We start from the raw sequence: 16,674 nt of genomic DNA, 5'->3' as shown, positions 1-16,674 counted from the left end.
CAGAGTGCACTCAGATGAAGATATGAGATATCATACGGAGCGCACTCAGATGAAGATATGAGATATCATACGGAGCGCACTCAGATGAAGATATCTGTGTCCTCCAGATACAACACAAATGAGGGCCACGCAACCTCCCCTCTGCAACCCCTCGTTCACCCCCGGCGCCCCCCGAATCTTTTCACCCGAGTCTCAAATAGTCGCTGGTTGAGCAATTGTTGTCAGATGTAAAGTCTCAGTCATGACTGGAGGTCGCCTCTGTGATTGATGGCAGACAAGCCATGAGCAATTATTGCTCCGTGTAAAAGCAAACGAGCGGCTGTTCTTCGTATTCCTGGACCTTTCTAAGCAGCGATCTGAACGGTATTTGCTCTGTGTAATTGTCCCATAAATTAATTTTAACTATTTATCATTTTATCAGGAGGAAAAGGCCATCAAGTGCATAAGTCATGGCCTAGTGCTCTGACTGAAGGAGACCTGACTGAGAGCAAGCAATCAGCAGGTACAAGATAAAGCACAAGCTACACTAGGTGGAGGCATTGACCCGCTTTCTATTTGCATAAATTTCCCAGAAGAGCCTGCATGGCCTGATAGATCTCCTCACACCTTCTAGATGCTCTCCCTAAGGAGAAACGTAACCCCTTCCATCCTACGTCATAGGCCTCTTACCCAGCCAGCAACCTACTGCACACTAATGAGGGGTGAAAACCCCGAAACAGTCTGCATGGTTATGCTTTCCTTCTGGAGAAGACTCCGGCTTTGGCTCCTATTCCCAGTCATTGTTACAAGACCTGTTAAAAGGTCAGACATTGACTTGCAGGAATGTTGCCCTCCAGTAGGTGGCGCCATAGAGGTATTGTTCCATCTCCCATTTCCACAAGCTATATCCACATACAGCTCTTGGTATTTCATACATTCCGTTCAGCCACAAAACCTCCTTCTCGAGTAATGTTACTTTGTGTCTCATTTGTACAGGTTTCCCAGAAAACTTGATGCAACCAATTTCACCCCCCGCAGATGATGAACCCAAAAGACTGTCTTCACTAGAACAAGGTTGTGACGCCGGCTCTATGAGCCTTCAAACTGTGAACCAGACTCCCCAAAGATGTCTCACAAATAACTGTCTACATTGTCACTAGGAGTGAATGTGATCTTTGTACGGTAACCAGTAAATGCTAGGCCCGACCCCGTGCTGCGACCCCTATGGAGCCACGACACATTCTGTTGTATCGGTGCTCCTTGCAGCGAGGTCTCCACACCTTGCAAATAACACAACCCAATATTTTCAGGCATATTGGGATTTCTGCAGCCGTGGCATCTGGCGCCTTTAAATATATATTAGTTGGCACTGGAAATAAACGGCCGTTTATCTGGTCTTTTATATCAAAATGCAATCTGGTATCAAAGCCATAGGTTAGAGCAGTGTTCCCCAACTCCAGTCCTCAGGGACCACCAACAGGTCATGTTCTCAGGATTTCCTCAGTGTTGCACAGGTGATATAATTGTCGGGGCCTCAGACATGGCCACCGGTGTTCTCTTTATAGGATATACTGAAAACATGACCTGTTGGTGGTCCCTGAGGACTGGAGTTGGGGACCCCTGGGTTGGACAGACAATGGTCATAGGCATACTTACCAACATTCCAATCTCAAGTCACAGCAAACTTGGAGCCCCGATCCGGCTCTGCATGGGAAGACCCCCCAAAAAGCAAACAAATTCTCCTAAGTCTTGTACTTTTTACACTTCAATGTTTGTATATGATGGTATCTAATGAGGATCTTCCCAAGTGAATAGGGATCAGTGATTGGTAACAATCAGGGATGCTGGCGGGCTTTACCTTTATAATCTCATAATCGGCAGCACTGAATAGACACTCATAGGCCCGTATTCCAGAAGGTTTCCGTTTGTGCTGGAAAGAATAAGATGGCACAAAATGCTGGAAATGAACAGAAACCTGACGAAACAGATCTATTCACTTCCTCCAGGATCCCATCTAGGGGGCCATTTTCAGCATTTTAAGTGGAAATCCCAATGGCACTCCTGGGGAATGAGATGTGAGCAGGCCCTTACTTCAAATCCTCAATCCAAATGCAATTTAATGGAAAATAGAAGAATTCCAAATTCCAAATAGAAAATATTGATGAAAAACACCAATCTTCTGGGCACTCAGCCCTAACAAGGAAAATACGGTTGTTTATTATGTTATCTCTTCTTTAGACATTAACGGGCTGCCTTCTTCCTTGGAAGTACCTCTTTCCAGTGGTCCATTCCGTAATGTTGGCTTATCCCGGGCAGCTCGGACTCACAGGCTACGCAAACTGCGGACACCAAGTAAATGCCGGGAGTGTAACAGTTATGTGTACTTCCAAGGAGCTGAATGTGAGGAGGTAAGAGATCAGACATGGTTGGTGAGTGAAGAAGTATTAAAGAAGATAGTCTAGACAGTGGCCTGGGACTAAGTAATGGGAATGGAGGTGGAACGGTGGGAGGGGTTAGTACAGTTAGAACTGGCAGAATAGTTAATAGGGATATACATAAATAGAAAAACATTACCAAAAATCTCTAGAAGTCTGACCAGTAAGGTGACTAAAGCTCCATTTAGACAGGAGGAATGTCGGGCAAACAATGCACGAAACTCGTTCCCGCATACACTCGCTGCGGTGCTGCTGCACAGGAGCTGGTATTGCTGGCTCACAGCGGGGCGGCTGGAGGATATTTCTCTCCCCGCTCTACCCAGCCCCTCTCTATTGACTTAACATAGCGGACATTAAGTACTGAACAGCTGCTGTATAAAGTTAATAGAGAGGGGGGGGGGAGCGCGAAGAGAAAAATCTCCTGCAGCCTCCCCACTCCCCTGCTGGCTGCTCTGTGAGCGAGCCAGCGATACTAGCTCCCATGCAGCAGCACCGCAGCGAATGTATGCGGGGACGAGTGTTGGGCATCGTTTGTCCGACATTCAACCCATCTAAATAGGTCTTAATGCTAGACGTCCAACCAATGAGGTGACTAATGCTAGAGGTCTGACCAATGAGGTGACTAATGCTAGAAGTCCAACCAATGAGGTGACTAATGCTAGAAGTCCAACCAATAAAGTGACTAATGCTAGAAGTCCAACCAATGAGCTGACTAATGCTAGAAGTCCAACCAATGAGGTGACTAATGCTAGAAGTCCAACCAATGAGGTGACTAATGCTAGAAGTCCAACCAATGAGGTGACTAATGCTAGAAGTCCAACCAATGAGGTGACTAATGCTAGAAGTCCAACCAATGAGGTGACTAATGCTAGAAGTCCAACCAATGAGGTGACTAATGCTAGAAGTCCAACCAATGAGGTGACTAATGCTAGAAGTCCAACCACTGAGGTGACTAATGCTAGAGGTCTGACCAATGAAGTGACTAATGCTAGAGGTCTGACCAATGAGGTGACTAATGTTAGAGGTCTGACCAATAAAGTAGACAAGCTAAAAGTAATAATGTCTGAGAAAAACTACAACATAGCGGGAATAATAGGCTGAACCAGATGGGCATGGGTCTTTTTTCAGCCTTAGGGCGCCCACCCACTGGCGATTTTTTTTTTCTTTGCGTTTTGCGTTTTTTCTCAAGAGCAATTAGAATTGAATGTACTCCTGTCCACTGGCGTTTTTTTTTGCGGTGCGTTGCGATTTTTAACATAGGAACTGTCAGTTGCATATGTGTCCTTATTTTTCTCCTAATGCACCCATGAAAGTCAATGGAAATTAATGGAAAAGCCGCGAAAAAGCCGCAAAAACGCAGCGAAAAACGCTGCAAAAACGCGCCGAAAACGCTGTGTTTTTTACGCACGAAAATCGCAAACGCCAGTGGGTGGGCGCCCTTACACACTATGTTACTATGACTGCTTGCTTCCCGGGGTTGTACAAGTGTTTGAGCAACTCTATAAGGGCGCCCACCCACTGGCGTTTTTTTTTCCCTGCGAAATTCGCAGCATTTTTTTTCTGCAGGGGTCTATGGGACTTGTAATGTTAAAATCGCAAATCGGAAAAAAAAAACGCCAGTGGGTGGGCGCCCTTAGAAACATAAAAAAGTTCCAAGGTTTCTAGAGTCCCCGGGCTCAAGTAGCCGAAACTGCTGAGTGGCTAATAGTGTAGCTGCAACAAACACTAGAGAATTATGGCTCCGGAATGTATGGCATACTATATGGGACAACACAATTCTCGGAGTGGATCTCCTGATCAGGTCCAGTCATAAAACAGACGATACAGATTCATATTTATTTATGACCCCCCCCCCCCCCAATGGGGGTTAAAGAAAGAGGGAAGGAGTGTGAACCACAATAAACATTGCAAAAGCCTGTTGTCCAATAATGTTTGCCAACATTCGTTCTCTAAACATCCGTGTGACTCAATCTGTGCAGCGAGGCGATGATCAGCCAGACTTTGATGCACCTAGACTCTTCTGGTCAAGTGTCAGTGCAAAAAACCTCTATCTCTGGTGGAGAACGGCTACTCAAGTGCCACGAGGTTCCCGCAGTGATACCATCTGATGATCCAGTCAGCAGAGCTCCGTATGAAGGGGTTGTTCTCAGTGGAGGACGCTTTTATACATTTGGGAATATTGTCGAAATCTCACTAGAGGTTTTACATGTTGTAGGAAGGGAACCATCGATGCAATTATATTCTCGCTGTTGCTCCGCTGCCTTCCTGGATACTTGATCTTTCCACACCTTTCTCTCTATTCTCAGTGTTCGCTCGCTTGTCACAAGAAATGTTTGGAAACTTTGGCGATACAATGTGGTCACAAGAAATTGCAAGGTCGATTACTGTTGTTTGGTAGGAACTTCTCGGAGGCAGCAATGCGATCTCCAGACCTGGTGCCTTTCCTTATTCACAAGTGTGTTTCAGAGATAGAAGCACGAGCTCTAACCATGAAGGTGAGGAAGAACCGAATATTCAGGCGAGGCTTTCTTTAAACATTTTTATCTAATAGACCTAAACTTTCTAGATCAGCATATCCGCTTACCATGAGTTGTGTCACAAGGCTTCAGTAGAAACATCTGTTCTCCACCGTTGTCATGCATTGCTTCTAAGCCTCATCTTTACTGGTCATCTCCGATTGCCTTCTAGGGTATATATCGTGTGAATGGGGTCAAGACTCGGGTGGAGAAGCTGTGCCAGGCATTTGAAAATGGGAAGGAGTTAGTAGAGCTTTCCCAGGCCTCGCCACATGATCTGAGCAATGTCCTGAAACTCTATCTTCGTCAGGTGAAATATATTTACACACATTTTCCCATAATTTTAGGGGACTTAATTTTTTTCCATGATCTCAATTCCCAATCCAGTGCGCCCAACAGACCGTACACTGGAGCCTACAGGGAAACGTCCAACGTTAGCTTCCAAAATGATTGTGTGTAACAACTAATGCCATTATTATTATTTCTACACTTAATGCCATACTATAAAGCAATGCAGTGTTTGTGACCAGTGGGGTAACTAACTATGAATAACCCCAATATGTTTACCACTTCAGCTCCCTGAGCCTATAATGCCATTTCGGCTCTATAATGGTTTGATGGGTCTTGCGAAAGAAAGTCTACGTGATTGTGAAACTGGCAAAGCATCCAGACTGGAGGACAAAGGGGCAGAAACCGAGCCAGAGGTCCTGGCCATGGTGGAGAGACTGAAGGAACTGCTACAGGACCTGCCCTTTGAAAACAGAGTCACACTGCAGTATTTGGTAAAGCATCTGTGCAGGTATGTCTACTGTGCAGGAGGAGGAGAATAAGGAACTGTTGTGTCTTTGGAAGACTAAAGTGGTAGTAAATAAGTTGGGATCACTTTCACTTTACGTGACAGCGGTGTCTTCTGATATCTTGGCTAATTTACTAACCAATCACTGACCCGGTTGGGGGCCTCATCCACCATATAATAAAAACTGTCTGTAGTAATATCTCCAGATATTCCCAGCTTTCTTTGCCCTAAACCTGGAAATGTTTACTGCTCAGTGATGGAAGTGACAGAGAAGGGACTGTCGGGGTTTGTGACCGGGGTAGACATACTATATGTGCTGCTGCACAGGGGCCCAATATGTAAGGGAGGGCACTTCCATCTTAAAACCATCTTCCTGTGGTCTGTCAGGTTCCATATAAGGGACTGAACTGATGAATTTCATAGCTCACGTATTACTAGTTGATTGCTGTTGAGACACAAGGAGGGGCTTTATGCTGAGCTACTGGAAAGCATAGACTGTTCTTACTTAGGGGCCCTCTGTGACCGTTAAATGAGTGTTACCATCTCGACCAAACGTGGCCAAGATGTGAACATAGCAGATTACGAAGTAGGCAGGTTAACAGGAACCGCTGAACTACTCTGTTTCCATGCCTCCTAAAGAAGTTGATGGGACTTCTAGCAAACAGCTCAGTGAGCTCCCTTGTTCCTGCAGCTACCGAGTTACGGGAACAGTGTAGCTGCCTGCGTTATGTTGTTTCTGTAGCTCCCATTGACTTCTAGGAGCGTCACAACAGTGTAGCACAAGAGGCGCGGCTAGCTCAGAGCTGGCATTGGTTGCCGTCCGATGCATGGAGGTCACCATAGATGCTTTACTAGATCATTGTATGAAGTCCCCTTTAAGGTGATTGGCTGCATTTTTTGCTCACATTTTCACAGTTTCACTCGACTGAAGACCATGAGAATTTTAGAAGGGTTGGCCACTTTTGGGAGAAATCAATACAAGGTGTTTTTAATATGACTGTTAGACACTTGTATTATAACTTCTGGATGATTTAAGGGCCCCATACCCCTCCATAAGCAACCATCTTGGGGTCAAAGGACATCTCAGGACAAGGCGGGGTCAATAGGGGTGTGGCTTTGTTGTATAGAAGAATGGGGTAGAAGCTGTAATACAAATATATTAGTTAGTCATACAATCATCTTTGCATTGATGTCACCCCAAAGTGACCAACCCCTTTAAGCAGCACATAACGTCCATCCATGTAGCAACACTATTGAAGGTGCAGCATTAAAGGATGCGTGGATATAACGGATGTGATCGGGTATTATGGTGGTTAATGTTGGCATTGATGTCCCTGCAGAGTTTCAGAGCAAGAGCAAATCAATAAGATGAGCCCCAGCAACCTGGGCATTGTCTTTGGGCCTGCGCTAATGCGGCCGCGACCTACGGATGCTACCGTTTCTCTGTCCTCTCTTGTGGATTATCCTCACCAAGCACGAATCGTGGAAGCACTTATTGTCTTCTTTGATGCGATTTTCCAGGAGTCTCCTCTAGCAATGGATAAGTTATCGCGGAGCAGTGATGTAAGTTCAGGCCTTCATTATCTTACAATGTCCGCTGACTTTTGATGACCCTACAGCTATTTATTACTGATTGAATGCAAAGTATTTCTTGATGTAGAACCGTTGGGCTGGATGTTCACACTGCGTTTGCAGCACATGTTCGGCCTCGCCCTGAAAAAGCTCCTTGCACATATGTCAAACATATCCACAGGGCCCCATTCACAAAGTCTCCATCGGGCTTCTGTATATCGGATCACCTTTTTCTTTTACTGCACTTTATATGCACAGGTAGTTGGTTGTGACGGATCCAGCGCTGCATCGGGCCTTTCGTTTATGGTGTAAATAACGATGTGGATGTGAGCAGAGCCCTAGCTGTGTACTATCTGCCAATACAACTGTACAATGTCAGTCATCATATTAGATATATTAGGCGAGACTGGATTTATGTGACATCTAGAATTGGTGTCTAATCCTCCTGGTTTGCTTTAACTGAAATATCCAATTACACTAGAGTGCTAGAAAGTTTTACTTTAAAACTGTTAGTGTAGCAATAAAGATTTCTAAAACGTGGTTCCAATTTATAAAAAGGGGACCAAAAGTGAGCCTGGTAACTACAGGCCGGTAAGTCTCACCTCAGTAACGGGAAAAATTTTCGAGGGGATTCTGAGAGACGCCATCGATGAGCACCTCAAGGAGAACAAGGGAATAACTCCTCACCAGCATGGATTCATGAAGGGGTTGATCATGTCAGACAAATCTGATCAGCTTCTATGATGAAGTAAGCTCTAGGCCGGACCTGGGAGAGTCTATTGATCTCGTATATCTGGACTTCTCTAAAGCGTTTGACACCGTGACACATAATAGGCTAATATATAAAATGAGACAGCTTGGATTGGGTGAAAAAGTGTGTAATTGGGTTAAAAATTGGCTCAATGATAGAAAGCAGAGAGTGGAAATAAATGGTTCATATTCTGATTGGGCCACAGTCGCTAGTGGGGGCCACAGGGTTCAGTATTGGGCCCCACTCTGTTCAACATATTTATCAATGACCTGATAGAGGGGCTGCACAGCAAAATATCAATATTTGCAGATGACACAAAACTATGCAATATAATTAATGCAATGGAGGACAACGTGCGGCTACAAACGGACCGAGATAAGCCGGGGGCTTGGGGGGGGGGAATGGGAAATGAAGTTCAATGTTGATAAATGTAAGGTTATGCACATGGGCAGGAGGAACGGATGTCACAAATATACACTAAATGGGGTACTGCTTGGGAAAAGGGATATGGAAAAAGACCTGGGGGTACTAGTGGATTGTAGACTAAACTGGAGCAACCAATGCCAGTCAGCTGCTGCAAAAGCAAATAAAGTCTTGGGGTGCAGTAAAAGAGGCATAGGGGCGAGGGGCGAGTACATTATCCTCCCACTATATAAGGCACTTGTCAGACCTCACATGGAATACTGCGTACAGTTCTGGTCACCGGGGCTCAGGAAAGATGTTACAGTGCTGGAGGGGGTTCAAAGAAGGGCAACTAAACTAATACATGGAATGACGGGACTGGAATACCCTGAGAGGCACCAAAACTGGGACTATTTACTCTAGAAAAAAGAAGGTTAAGAGGCGACCAAATAACCATGTATAAGTACATGAGGGGACAATACAAGGATCTCTCCAAAGATCTGTTTACACCCAGGACTGCAACGGTAACAAGAGGACATCCGCTACGATTAGAGGAAAGCAGGTTTCATCACCAACATAGAAAGGGGTTCTTTACTGTTAGAGCAGTGAGACTGTGGAACTCTCTGCCTGAGGATGTGGTGATGGCAGGATCCATAGAGGAGTTTAAAAGGGACTAGATGTCTTTCTGGAGAGGAAGGATATTATAGGCTATAAATCTAAGATTATTTGTTAATCCGGGTATACAGGCAGGTAGGAACTATTAGGGGTTGATCCAGGGAACAGTCTGATTGCCATTAGGGAGTCGGGAAGGAATTTTTTTCCCCAAAAGGGCTGTTGGCTTCTGCTCTTGGGTTTTTTTTTTCCTTCCTCTGGATCAACAAAACAGGAGGTTAGACAGGCTGGACTAGATGGACATTGTCTTCATTCAGCCTTACGAACTATGTTACTATGTCTTTAGGTTTCCAAATTAACTGTTTATATTCGAGCTCGAAGTAACTTGCAGACCGCACACACATTGGATGTGATAGGAAGTCATCTGCGTTATTCCAGTAACAGGCAGCAGTATATATACAAAAGACATTTGCTATGAGACTAGAACACGCCTCACTTGTGATACTTGTAATTCATGTATTATTATTGGTTAGTTGACCTAAACAAGAATATTAACATCTTAGTTGTCAGGCAGACTTCTCTCAAGCAGATTGGAACTATGTGTAATAGATTTCTCAAAACAAAATGTACAAAAATGTCTAAACAATAAGATATAGCTTCTTCCTGCAGAACAGTTTGCGCTGACACAAGACCGCCAGTCTGGATTCTTTATCTCCCCAGCATAGGACATTCTATTTGATCAAGGCCTTTTGAACTGTTATTGCCTATCTGCAAAATTCTTGTTAAAGGAAAATGACAACAATATAATATGACAGAGGCGAAGGCATACAAGATAGAAGATGATACAAAAAGGATTCATATTTACAGCCTTAACTAAGTTTACCTGTTGTTTCAGGTGACATTTCATGTGTGTGCATGACGTACATATATGACTTGTATATGGCATTTTCTGCCAGTTTTCCCTGGTGGATGTAGGCTAGATGCGACTATGTCTGCATACACTACACATGGAAAGAGCAGAGACCCTGCTTCTTGTCTCTCTCTAACACATACTAAGAAGTAGCAGTATGGAGGAGCAGTACTGAGCAGTGTAGCTGTGAATTCAGCAGTCGGGTGAAACAACAAAACATCTACTGGAAACAGCAGTCTGTGTGTGTCTCTCTGCAGCTGCTTCTTCCTCCTCCTCCTCCCCCTTTCCACAAACTAAGGCCGGGCTTCCCCGGCTATAAGCATTAAATCTTGCCTGGAGCCGCCGATGACCCGGCCTATCAGAGCATATGGCAGCGAAATTGCACTGCGCATGACAGCGTATCTCATGCATGCTGACATTCATCCACCTGTTTTTTTGTTTTGTTTTTATTTCGCACGCCGTTGCAAAGCAACAGCGTGTATACACCCCACCCATACACAATACAATTGCGTATGGGCGCCGTTGATTACACGTCTATAGAGAACAAGGGCACGTAATGTGAGCGGGACTGCGTAAGGAAGTGTATTTGATTGCCTGTGGGCTCCCCCGTATTACACGTGCGTACAGCACATGCCGTGTGAGCCCGGCCTTATGTCGGCAGCAGCTGTAACCTGATCCCTCAGTAAGCTGATAATCTATCCTGTCTCTGCCTTTCGATAGATTTAACCAGTAAATTGAGAGTGAACAATCAGTACGGGAAGGAAGGGGATGAGAAGTGCCTCATAAATGGAGGAGGAAACATTTATTATAACCTTTCTTCTATTCGTATGATTTATGGAAAGTTTGATGAAATGACTGAAGCTGTTTAAACAGAACAAACAGCAAGTGAGACCCAGCTAGAATAACGTGCTAGGACTTTGCCCTGTAGCAACCTATCAGTCCAGCTTTCCCTTCCATGTGGAGGTTGCTTTGATCCATAAGGCCGTAGCGCTTCCATAGATCCCCATAAAGGACGGCTCTGCAGGAACGAACTCTAAACTCACTTTAATGCTGATCTTTTGTTCTGCGCAGGACGCCTCTTCACAGGAAGGTGTTCCGAAACTTCAAGTCACGCCTGAGGAGGAAGTGAGTGAAGTTGCATCTGATTTCCAGTCTACAGTATTCAGAGGTGAGTGCCCTCAATGCCGTATAAGTGTAAAGAAGAGAAGCCACAACATAATGACTTCATTGGAGAACATGTAACATGTGAAGGGGCTTTATATTCACACTGAAGAACAGGAGGAGATCCTGATTGTGTAATTAGGGAAGCCTTCTCTATAGAAAACATGGCTTCACGGTAATTACCTATATTTTGTGTCATTGGCCACAAGTACAAACTGCGAATCTGTGCTGATGACAAGTGAAGGCGCCTCTTGTGAATCAGCAGTGCTCCTCCGCATGCACAGGCTCCCTCTGGACCCCGTATCTGTTGGTTACTGCAAGTTAAGACGGTCACTAGTGAATACAAAATCAGTACATACTAAAATATTAAAGGAGCCTAAAGAAAACTGGAATTCTTCTTAGCGTTAATCCCTTTCCCATGAGTCCATCCTGACGGCACACATGGAGGTCGCCCCGCCTGAGCTCGTTGGGACAGGAAGCAGAGAGTTCTTAAGACCCCCTCCCACCATTTATCTCCAGTGGCTTCAAATGATCACAACGGATACGTGGCCCAATCTGTTATTGTTGCTGAAAAAAACAACATACGGCTTTGTTTACACGCACAATATACAGTAATGTACGAGGGTGGTAAGTGCGTGCCGCCATGATGGACTCATGGAAAAGGAATTAGCGATTCCAGTTTAACCATCCTGACGGCACAGATGGAGGCAATACCAGATTATGATTGTGACCTTAGGGGGGACCACTGCCTGGAGGACCTTCCGCCCTAAAGCGCATTCTCTACCAGAATGGAGATCCAAGCGACAGTGCTTAGAAAATGAATGGACACTAGACCAGGTCGCGGCCCTACAAATCTGCTCTGTCGATGCTCCGCAGTGTTCGGCCCGTGAGGAAGCGAGAGCGCTAGTAGAGTAAGCTACCCTGGAATTGACTAAATACATTATCTGATTTCCTAAAGGTCTGTGAGACTGGTAAATATGTCAGGACTGCACGACGGACATCTAGATGGTGTAAACGCCATTCTTTGTCATTCTGACAAAGTTTTGACAAAAGGAGGGCAAAACTATCTCTTGTTCCATGTGAAATGTGGACACCACATTAGGAAAAAAGTATGGATCTAGGCTCAATAGTATTTGATCTTCCACTCTTCCAATACCTCTAAGTAGGGTTCCCTACAAGATAGTGCCTATAACTCCCCAATCCATCTAGCGGTTGTGATGGCTACTAGAAAGACTACCTTAATAGATAGATTTTTAAGGGATACTTCCTGTATTGGCTCAAAAACAGGTTTACATAGACTTTCTAGCACCACATTAAGGGCCCAAGAGGGGACCGATTTTCTCACAGAAGGCTTACATCTATCTGCACCCCGCAGAACCCTTCTCACCCATCTGTTCTCTATCAGACAGACATCGAAAAGGGAACTGAGAGCCGCTACCTGCACTCGCAGGGTTCTACGGCTAAGACCCTTATCAAGACCTTCTTGTAAAAAATCTAGAATCATCGTATAGTCAGGACTATTTAGATCTGGACTATCTGACCCATACCAGTGGCAACATTTTTTCCATATCCTGGAATACATATTGGAGGTAATGCTCTTCTGACTTGAGTGTATTTATACCTTCTGTGATGGCCCTTGGTTCCTTAATCTTTGCCGCTCAGTAGCCAGGCCGTTAGCTTCATCCAACGAATCTCCTGGCAAAAAAACGGACCTTGTGACAGAAGATCCTCCCTGAGGGGCAGCGTTGTTGGGGTCTGTATCACCATTGAGGTTAGTAGCAGAAACCAGGGCCTCTGTGGCCATGCTGGAGCAATGAAAATAACTGTAGCTCTGTATTTGCCGAAGAGATCGGGAAATCAAGGGAAGAGCAGGAAAAGCATATGTCAGCTCCATATCCCACTCCTGGGATAGTGTGGCCAGAGCCACAGGACTGTCTGTGGGGTTGAGTGAGAAGAATATTTGGCATTTTGAATTTGTCCTTCTTGCAAAAAGATCTACTTTGGGTTGACCCCATCAGGGCGTGAGAAGATGGACCACTTCTGTATTCAGGGCCCATTCCCCAGGATCTAGTGCTTCCTGGCTCTAGTCTGCCGCATGGTTCAGTGACCCTCTTAGGTGTACAGTGGACAAGGATGTTATGTTGCTTTCTGCCCAAGAGAATATCCTTCTCGACAATTGTTGCAGATGTGGATGCCTGGTGCCGCCCCGATGACAAATGAAAGATACAGTTGTCATATTGTCCGATAGTATCTTTACATGTATCCCCTCGCATTAAATCCCCGGCCTGATTTAAAGTCTCCCAGACTGATCCAAGCCCTCTGTAATTCGAGGACTGAGAGCTAACATATGATGACCAAGAGCCCTGTAGAACTCTACCTGCTATCTGAGCTCCGCAGCCTGATTCACTAGCATCGGTGTTTACCAATATGCACGGGGACAAGGACCGCTGGACTCCTTTCCTAAGATTAGCAGGCGACAACCACCAATTTAGGGATTTTTTTACTGAGGATGATAGTTTAAATTTCTTATGTATGGAAGATTGTTCTTTATCCCAACTAGAAGGGTCTACAAAGGAACTGAGTCCATGGAACTGTTGGCAAACAGGCTGCCATTTGCCCGAGGATCCTCATGGCCTCTCCTATAGAGACCCGGTTCTTCTTTTTAAATTTATCAGTTGAGAGGATAATATCTTCCATTTTAGATTCTGGTAAAAATGAATATTCCTTGAGGAGTCTAGAAGAACCCCAGAAAGACTTTCCGAGTATCCGGATTTAGGCTGTATGTTTCGTAATTGATAAGGCAACCTAAATGCGAAGGGAGTTTAAGCGTTTGCTCCCGGTGAAACTCCATAGAGCTTAAATCCCTCACTGGAGCTGAGGAGATACCAAAAGGCAAACAAATGGATTGGAAATAAAATATCCATTCTTGGGCCTCCTGCAGACGGCCGGGTCGGATCCTACAGCGGGATGTGAGCCGTGCCCCTGCAGTGACCACTGCGGCTCACCCGCTCCCGGCGTCTCCCTGCTCTGCTGCCACCCACCCGGCACATGCACAGACCAGAGCCGATGCATCAGCGGTGACGTTTCTGTGCGGGCCTCTGCAGGGCTTACACAGAAATAGGACGTGCCAAGATTTGTTTACCGTGCGAGTTTTCATGCAGTGAAATCACGGCTGTCTGCCTAGGATCGCATTATCTAACGGCTGCGGAATTTCTGCCCGTGTGCAGGAGTCCTTACTGCCAGTCTAAGATATGTCTGATACGCAGCATGAATGGGTATGTGATAGCAGGCGCCCTTCAGGTCCACTGTACACATCGACCAATTAGAGGGATTGTTGATCTAATTGTTTCCATTTTAAAACGAAAAACTCTGATATATTCGTTAAGGGCCTTCAAATTAAGTATGGCTGTAAAGGCACCAAACAGACAGAAGAAGAATAACCACAACCCGGCTCCCTCCCAGGGACCGGTACAATCGCTCCCATTAGCAATACATTTCGAACCCCTTCCTCGCTCTTGAAAAAGAGGGATCTGTACTGGCTCAAGAAGAAGTCATTGAGAAGTCATTACACCAACATACGTGTCAATCATTTTTTTGCTTTGTCCAAGTGGACTACCTACAATTGGCAAATTCCCCGTCGCCATCCACGCTGCCCACGGCGGTAGGTGATGCAGAGCTTGAATCCCACACAAAAAGCTCTCAGGGATTAAAATCTGGCGCGCCGCCGTTGGAGCGTGTCTGACATCATTGCGCATGGAGTCATCCTCCTAAGCCAGCCGCCGGACCCAAGAGCAGGGATGCTTAGTCATTTGCCGAGGGTCCTGCGATCTCCCCACCGCCCCCACTCTCCTGAGCGGGCACCGGATCCTGGTCTCTGGGGAGTCATCTTCTGCATCCATCCTCCGGCATGGAGGACTCCCTCTTGTGTCCATTGGGACAGGGAGAAACACTGGAGAATGGTGGAGGGAGAGGGCCTTAAGAACTCTCCTGTCCCAATGAGCTCAAGAGGGGCCACCTCCATGTGTGCCGTCAGGATGGACAGAATGGTAAAGAATATCACCCAATTTAGTAATTTGCACCTTATTATTTTCTCCCGCAAAAAGAGAACCGGGAGCCGCTGGTAGATGTGCTGGACGCTACTCCCGAGGCGTGTAAACTGCATACGCCTGCGTGAAGCCGCCACAAGGCCTCCTTCACACAACCGTAGGTTTTTGAAAATGTGTGAAAACAGCCGCCATTGAGTCCTTATCTTAATTTGTGTTTTCTTGCCCATTCACACGGCGGCTGCGGCGTATTAGCGAATATATACACCGCAGTGAGGAAATCCTTCAGTCGGCAGAAATCCTCGAAATGACTGCTGATGTTTAAGTAGAGACACCTGTAAGCCTTTCCCAGTGTTGAACGCTGCTAAACTCCGCCCCCTTCGTTTGTTTCTCAGCTCCCATAGAAGTCTATGGGAGCCTCCAGTGCATCTTGGCAAAAGATAGGTCAAAAAAAACCTATCGTGTATAAAATCAGTCGCCGCTGAACCATTTGTACAGTTGTTTCTTTCGTGCTGATCTGAGTGAATGCGATGCCACGGACAGTTGCAATGTTTGCCTGGCGTAGGCGCTTGTGTGAAGAAGGCCTAAGGCTGCATTACATGAGCGCGATCAGCAGCCATTAGCACTTACATGTTCCTGTCTAATGGCTAGGCTGCTTGTATATATGCAGCTATATACGCCGGGGTGAAGGCAGCCTTGGGCCTCGCTCATTATGGCTATACGGCACTAAAGGTCACGTGACCAGGTGGATTCCAGCTATGTGAAGCAGCCCGTTCATCGTTCTGAGGTTCGCGTTATCCGGTTCTCGTAGGAGTCTATGGAACGCACGCACCCAAGGCGGGCCAGGTCGTCTCTTCTCGCCCCACGGATCTTAGATGCGAGCTTTGCAGTCACATGTCTCATCTTTGATTGGTTCGAGGATTTGGTGTGTCTAAAATTAATTCATCTGAACGGTTCTATAGGAAACCATTGGCCAACCAGCAGCGCCCGTGTGACCGGGGCCTTCGTTTTATTACACGAGCATCGTAAACACTCATGTAATAACAGCCTAAGCACTAATCACTAGGCTCCGCCCGCATCTGTAGGTGCCGCCTGGCAATTATCAGGAAACCACAAATGCTAATTGCTGGGTTGTACCTGCAGCTTGGCAGTTGTCTGAAGACAGGAGTGCTGGCTGTGAGCCGCCGTGGGCCTCATTCACACCAGCGCGGTTTTAGCGCATTATAGGCGCGTGAAAACATTGCGTCTATTAGCAACAATAGTTTCCTATAGAAGCGTTGGCATGAAGGAACTTTAGACGCGCAAAATACTCGCCCCTAACCAAGAGAGTGCAGGCGACTACAAAACTGGCATCGAAGGTCCGTGCTGCGAGAAAAGATGGACCTGCCCTATCCTTGGTGCGCTGCGCAGGAGTTCCCATAGACTCCTATGGGAGCTGGAAAATACGCTCCTCTGATCGCGTGAATGGGCAACTTCATCGTTTATTGAGCGCAAGAC

General features: G+C 46.0%; 1 protein-coding gene across 2 annotated transcripts in view; it reads left to right on the top strand.

Moving 5' to 3' along the window:
* Positions 1–16,674, top strand: part of ARHGAP45 (Rho GTPase activating protein 45) — a 92,760-nt gene that overhangs the window by 73,530 nt on the left and 2,556 nt on the right. The window contains exons 15-22 of one of the 2 annotated variants that reach the window (XM_066604747.1): positions 422–502; positions 976–1,053; positions 2,218–2,387; positions 4,721–4,909; positions 5,103–5,240; positions 5,506–5,729; positions 7,067–7,289; positions 11,045–11,141. In XM_066604747.1, coding sequence (XP_066460844.1) covers positions 422–502; positions 976–1,053; positions 2,218–2,387; positions 4,721–4,909; positions 5,103–5,240; positions 5,506–5,729; positions 7,067–7,289; positions 11,045–11,141 — 1,200 coding nt within the window. The remainder of the gene's footprint in view (positions 1–421; positions 503–975; positions 1,054–2,217; positions 2,388–4,720; positions 4,910–5,102; positions 5,241–5,505; positions 5,730–7,066; positions 7,290–11,044; positions 11,142–16,674) is intronic. The other variant, XM_066604749.1, reaches the window with a different exon arrangement.

The sequence above is a fragment of the Eleutherodactylus coqui genome, chromosome 5, assembly GCF_035609145.1.
Source record: "Eleutherodactylus coqui strain aEleCoq1 chromosome 5, aEleCoq1.hap1, whole genome shotgun sequence".
Classification (NCBI taxonomy): domain Eukaryota; kingdom Metazoa; phylum Chordata; class Amphibia; order Anura; family Eleutherodactylidae; genus Eleutherodactylus; species Eleutherodactylus coqui.
The sequence above is the reverse complement of the archived record's forward strand: the minus strand, read 5'-3'. Positions and strand labels throughout refer to the sequence as shown.